Source organism: Quercus lobata, chromosome 2 (genome assembly GCF_001633185.2).
Source record: "Quercus lobata isolate SW786 chromosome 2, ValleyOak3.0 Primary Assembly, whole genome shotgun sequence".
NCBI classification, from domain to species: Eukaryota; Viridiplantae; Streptophyta; class Magnoliopsida; order Fagales; family Fagaceae; genus Quercus; species Quercus lobata.
The window spans coordinates 38,542,185-38,549,172 of NC_044905.1; the positions used below are offsets into that span (position 1 = coordinate 38,542,185).

At 36.3% G+C, this 6,988-nt stretch overlaps 1 protein-coding gene across 1 annotated transcript; it reads right to left on the reverse strand.

Annotated features, from left to right (window-relative positions):
- Positions 1 to 3,184: 3,184 nt before the first annotated feature.
- Positions 3,185 to 3,679, reverse strand: LOC115964119. Its single transcript, XM_031083448.1, has one exon. The coding sequence runs from the start codon at positions 3,677 to 3,679 to the stop codon at positions 3,185 to 3,187; it is 495 nt and encodes a 164-aa protein (XP_030939308.1).
- Between the last annotated feature and the right edge of the window lie 3,309 nt (positions 3,680 to 6,988).

Here is a 6,988-nt window from a genome sequence, read left to right on the forward strand (position 1 = left end):
CTTGATCCGTTTGTTTTGACGTTAACGTATTTTGAAAAATGAGCCATTTTTCAAAATGTGTTTATTTTTTATTTATAAAATATATCTCATTATACTATGTTTGGTAGCGATTCTAAAAATGAGTTGGAAAACTATTTCTTGACTTTCCTTATTTAGCTTAATGTGAAATAAAATTGTTTTCTGGAAAATTTTAGAGAAAAATAATCTCTAAAAACCATACCCATTTTTTTGATACTACCAAACATAAGAAAATGTGAAAAATTATATTCTCATGAGGTTTTCCATTGAAATAAACATAGTACTCTAGTTTCAAGTAGAGTTTTAGTTAAACTCTAATATAAAAGGTGAAATTATTATAAAAATAATATTAGTTCAAAAGTTAGTTAGGTTATAAGAGAAGAAGAATTATTGACAATAAAGGTGGTATATTATGATTGAAATTTGTCACACTTAACATGACTTTTATACCCAACTTTTATTATATAATATAATATATGATATTTCAAAGATCTCTCAAATTCAGACAAATATCAACACCTTCCTTGTGGTATAATGTGGTTATAAGAATAGAAACAATGAAGTGATAGACATAACAAAACAGTACAAAATTCTCAAATTAGCCTACCATCCAAGGTCGGTTCAACTATATAGACAACTTAGAAAATCGTTGAAGGCCCCCCTCTATTAGTTAATATAATATTGATTTATTTATATTAATTTTTTAATTAAGGCCGTTTCACCCTTTTTTTTTTAAGCCCCCTGTATTGGCTAATAGAAAGCATTTAAGGCATTGTTAATAAACACATTTACATCTTATCTTTTTAAGTAGTGCTAAGCCTACTTCAACTTTTATAGCTTATAAACTTATATGTCACCAATTACAATTGGTAAGTTAAATATTCATTTATAATGTGGTTGAAGCTCACCAATCACGTTTATTATCACATCAATTTGTTAGTCTTATATAATAAAACATATAATATCTTTAGCATTTTCTTATATTCTTTTTCAACTTTTATTCTTTATTCTTTTTTCCACCGGTTTACAACTGCTTCTATGCACCTTTTGATTAGGCATCGCATCATTTTTAAATAGAACTTATCACATCAAATAATCAGCCCACACAATTTCCTTGTTGCTTTGTTGTACCTTTTTTTTTAATAATTTAATTATTTTTTGACTTTGCCCGATTCCCATTTGTACTGAACTAATACAAAGTAATTATTCTAAATTAATTTTATGCAAATATTTAGATATGATTAAAATATATATTGTAGGGGCAAGATTTGGAGCCCAAGCCCAAATGTATGGAACCCTGGTCTAATAAGTCAAATACAATGAATTTTGTAGAGTATGGGTCAAAAAACTAGATCTTAATGAGTTAGGCAACGGCTAGTATGGAGTTAAGAGACAAGCACAAATAAAAGACATCAGTGTCACTGGATGTTAGTCCAAGGAGACCAAAATTTATCATATACTGAATATTAAGATAGTTTAGTATGCTACAGTATTCTCTCTTTCTATTTTTTTTTTTTTTTCGGCCCCTTCTCATGGGGGCTCTTCCATATTATATAGCTCATTTCTGATCATCTGGACCTTACACTTGTTGATCATCTAGATCCCCACTTGAATCCCATCAGACACCCCTTTTAGTCCTTTGTGAGTTGTGGCAGCCAAGGCAGCATTGTTCAGGGGTCCTCTCCACATTAATGCGGCCAAAAAAGTAGCTGCAGTGCATTTAATGTGGTGGTGACAACTTTTCCTTAGATATTTTGAGTTTTCTTCCCTCTCACATGTTCATGGTGCGCATTCCAATTACTAGAGTACACTTTTAGTCTGCGTTTGTCGTGTCTGAGGAGGAGTTCCTCCTCGGACCTTCCCCCACTGGTGAGACTTATAATGTGGATCATTTAAGTCATCTTCTCCTCCTCGGACTTGTTAGTGTCCTCGGACAAGGCCCAAGGCCCAATACATTATTTTGAGCCCTAGCCCCTACATATATTATTTAAGAAAAAAAAAGGATAAATATATACTTTCATAAGTTATCCTATTTTTTTCTTAAATAATATATATTTTAATCAAATCTTAATATTTACGTGAAATTAGTTTAGAATAATTACTTTGTATTAATATTTATTTATTAACTTATGTGATAAATAAATTTTTACTCGTGAATATTTAGAATATGACATGATTGTGTCATTTAGAAAAGTGGCAATATTGTTTTTGACCCCCAAAAAAAAAAAAAAAAAAGTTTCTATTGATATATACTTTTAAGTTTTATTTTAGTTAAATTATAAATTTCTATTACAAATCATGTTTCATTTGTTCAAAAGTATTTTATATCATAAATCGGAGAACTTGAACACAAAAACTTCAATTTTGCGTCTCAAAAAACAAGGAAATTAGATTTAAATAAAAGGTTACATTAAAAATTAAATAAATATTTAAATATAAAAAGGGCACAATTTAAAGATTTTGCCTTTAGTCCCAAAATTTGTTGAGCCAGGTCCTACTACCACCACACACATGGGCCCACACAATTTGCAATTAAAATTTTTTTATAGTACTACGAACACAATATTTTTCTCAATAATTTCACAACAAAGATTAGTTGACAAGTTGTTATTGGTTCTCATTTAAGTCCACTACTGGCATCATCTTTTTACATACGATTAAACATATTGCCACCTAGGCTTTGTTGTGGAAATTTTGATAACAAAATTTTTATACATGGATTGAAGTATAATTCAAAAAATATGAATGAAGTCATGCATTTTTTTCCCTAAAAAAATAAAAATAGATATAGAAGTATTATTTTGGATAATAATTTAATAAGAGAAATGATATACGTCTATAATATTTTCACAATACTTTCACCACAAATCCTAAGTGGCAGGTTATTAGTTGTTGTGGATGGGCAAAAAAGTAATTTGAGTTGTAGATTCAAATTAGAACAAATAATAACTTACTACATATGATTTCTTGTAAAAATATTGTGGACATAAAATAAACATCTTAAATAAGGAGTTTGGCTTACCTCTAGTACTTTTTTAACTGATATCTCTTTTTATTTTAATAAAAAACTACCACATCATCCACTAACTAAATAAAATGTAGAGATTAAAACTTTTTTTTTTTTTTTTTTTTTTGAGAAAGAAGACATCAACTTTATTGAGAAGAGTTAACCATGATCGGTCAAAAATACATAATCCGGATGTGGAGGAGCATTCTCAGTCCACACCGAAAAACCTCTAACATGTCTAGCATGTTTAGCTAGGTTATGCGCTACAATGTTACCAAAACGGCGAACATGGGAAAAAGATACATAACTACTAACCACCAACAGGGACTTTGCTGAGCTAAGTATGTGACCATAGGTTGACAAGGACATCTCTTCCGACTTCAGGGTATTTATTACATTAGCTGAATCTCCTTCCAAGATGAATGAAGTAAAGCCAAGTCCTTGTACGAAAGATAATGCTCTGGCTGCAGCCATTGCTTTTGCTATCTCCAGGGAAAAGGGAAGGCTAGCTTGTTCGGACAGAGTGGCTATGGCTTGTTCGTTACTGTCTCGAACTATCACTTCGATGCCAGCTTTCCTTATATCCCTGAATAAGGCCCCGTCAAAATTAACCTTGATCATTCCCGTCGGAGGAGGAGACCACCTGCTCTGCATTTGTGAGCTGTGTCAGCTCTGTTTTGGGGTGCCAGAAACAGAGTCTTGGAATGTGGCGAGAGCCTGTGAAGCTGCATGGATCACTTGCGTCAATGGGTAATCCTTTGTTGAGGTTCGAATTTGGTTTCTACGGTGCCAAATGGTCCACATAATCGAAGCCATTAACTCAACTTTTTTCTGTTCTTCATACGTGAACTTCAACACTTCTCGGATTGAGGGGAAGGATTTTAAGTGTCTAAAAGCAAAAGAAGGGATGGAGTCCCACACTTGTGATAGTTGGTTACAACCCCATAGTGCGTGGTATATGTCTTCCACCTCCACCTTACATAGATCACATGTATCCTCCGTCAATATGTGCCGCCGTTTGAGGTTGTACTTGGCCGGAAGGGTGTTTTGGCAAGCCCTCCACAGGAAGTTACGTACCTTGGGTGGCACTGAAAGACCCCAAATCATCTTCCACAGCCTGCTATCATTAGGATTAGGACTTCGTTGTTGGCTTCTAGTTTGCTCCGCAACTAAGAACTTCGAACCAGACTTCACAGTGTAGCAGCCTGAAGGAGTAAAGGGCCAAACCATGACATCTTTCACCTTAGTCAAACATAGAGGGATGCTTGCAATGAGCTTTGCCTCGTGAGGAGTAAAAAGTCCATGCAGTATGTTCTGATCCCATTTATGAGTGACCGGATCGATGAGTTCTGAGACTTTCATGTCTTCAAAGCCTTGTACAACATGTGAGTTGACCCGAGTCTGTGTTGGTGATGGCAACCATGCATCATTCCACACATTTATATCTTCTCCACACCCCACCCTCCATCTAACCCCCTTTAGCAATAAGTCCCTTCCTTTTAGGATACTCCTTCATGCATAGGAACCATTGTTCGAGCTAGGAGCTTCTAAGATGGAACAATGGGGAAAGAACCTCGCTTTGAAGACTCTATAGAATAAAGAGTCTTTTTGGTGTAGTAATCTCCTTGCTTGCTTTGCCAAGAGTGCATCATTGAAATTAGCTAGGTCCTTAAAGCCCATGCGCCCCTCTATCTTTGGTTTACAGAGAGTGTCCCACTTCACCCAATGAACTTTTCTTCTATCTCCTTTTTGCCCCCACCAAAATTTTCTAGTGAGGCTCTCGATATCTGCACAAAGTTCCAAAGGGAGTTTGAAGCAACTCATTGTGTAGGTCGGTATCGCTTGAACCACTGCCTTGATAAGGATCTCCTTTCCTGCCTGAGACAACAATTTCTCCTTCCACCCCTGAAGTTTTCTCCACACCCTTTCTTTTATGAAGCTAAAGTTGGCTTTCTTATGTCTCCCTATTAGTGATGGCAGCCCCAAATACTTCTCATATTGCACAATCTCAGGTACGTCCAGTGCAATTTTGATTTGATTCTTGGTCTCTTCAGAAGTGGACTTGCTGAAGAAGATGGTGGTTTTATTTTTGTTGATTTGTTGACCCGAGCATTTGCCATATACTTCAAGGATGTTCATGATCTGCTGGCATTCCTGAATTGTGGCCCTGCAAAACAATAGACTATCATCTGCAAAAAGGAGATGGGTTAGTCTAGGGCTGTTTCTACAAAAAGAATAACCCTTAATATCACCCTGTGCAGCTGCCTTGGTAATGAGGCCATGTAAACCCTCCGTACACAACAGGAAAAGGAATGGTGAAAGTGGGTCTCCTTGGCATATCCCTCTGGAAGGTTTAATCAACCCTTTAGGTTCTCCATTCACAAGAATAGAGTAGGACACTGTCTTGACACATAACATCATCAGATTAATCCATTTTTCAGTGAAACCCAGCCTTCTCATCACAGATTCAAGGTAGGGCCACTCCACCCTATCATAGGCTTTACTCATGTCTAATTTAATAGCCATGTAATTCTCCTTTCCACAATATTTTTGCATGCTATGGAGAGACTCAAAAGCAACCAAAATATTATCAGATATAAGTCTACTTTTATTAAAAGCACTCTGATTTTCAGTAATAATATTTGGTAGCATTTTTTTGAGTCTATTTGCCAAGACTTTTGAGAAAATCTTGTAGAGCACATTGCGAAGGCTTATGGGTCTAAAATCTGAAGCATGCTCTGGGGATTTATTTTTTGGAATGAGGGAAATAAAAGTATGATTAAGATGTTCAGGTAAAGTAGCGGAATTAAGAAAATGCAAAATAGATTGTGATACATCATTACCAAGGGTACTCCAAAAGTGCTGGTAGAACAATGGCGGCATGCCATCGGGTCCAGGGGCTTTTAGTGGGGCCATTTCATTGATAGCCTTTTGTACCTCCCAATCTATAAAGTCTGAAGATAACTGGTGGTTCATGTCAGTACTAATCACCTTTTGGATAGAATTGGTGGCTTCCTCACACATTGGGCCTTCTATCTTTGTTCTTTGTCCACCAAGCTTTCTATCTCCTTTTTCAACTCTAGGAGCCGAAAATTTTGACCAGTCCGCATGGCCTCCTTCTCTGCATGAATCAATTCCTTTCTTCTCTGTTTCAGCAAAGCTTGGACATTGCCAAAGTGTTCCTTGTTCCATTTCAGCAGCTCCTTTCCACACTTCTCTATCTTGTGCACTGTTCTAAATGTTGGATCCTCCATGCCTCTAGCATCCCAAATTGCCTCAACTATTTCAGAACACCCCCGGTCGGACAGCCACATTTCTTCAAATCTGAAGAGTTTTGGTGCTGTGTGAAAGTCAAGTCCCATGGTATTAATCTAGAGTGGACTGTGATCCGATGAGTCTGCGGTTAGATGTTGGACCTTTGTACCTGCAAATCTTAACAGCCAATCGTTAGTTGCTAAAGCCCGATCAAGTCGCTCCCATATAGATTGACCTGCAGTGAAGTGCTTCTGCCATGTAAACCGATGACCTGAGAATCCAAGGTCAATAAAACCACATTCATCCACCACATCTCGAAAAAGCTGCATCTGTGCTTGATTTCTATTACTTCCTCCAAGCTTCTCAGAGCTTCCTAGAATTTCATTAAAATCCCCGGCACACAACCAAGGGAGATTAAATTTTTTCTAAAGTTGTCGGAGCTTATTCCATGACTCATATCATTTATGGGTTACTGGCTCTCCATAGAAACCTGTGAAGCGCCATTCATCCTCCTTTCCTTTGTTAATAATAGAGTCAATATGATTCCTGGAAAATGTATTTGCATGTACATCAATAGAGTTCCTCCAATATAGAGCGAGACGTCCCCCTCTATTATTTCTTTCCACAAAAAATAAATTATCAAATTCTATCTTACGTTTAATCTCTTGTAGCCTAGCTTCATCCGCCCATGTTTCGGCTAAAAACACG

What these genes read in the sequence shown, in the direction of transcription:
- LOC115964119 (XM_031083448.1), bottom strand. Translation starts at nt 3,679, where the DNA reads ATGCAGAGCAGGTGGTCTCCTCCTCCGACGGGAATGATCAAGGTTAAT.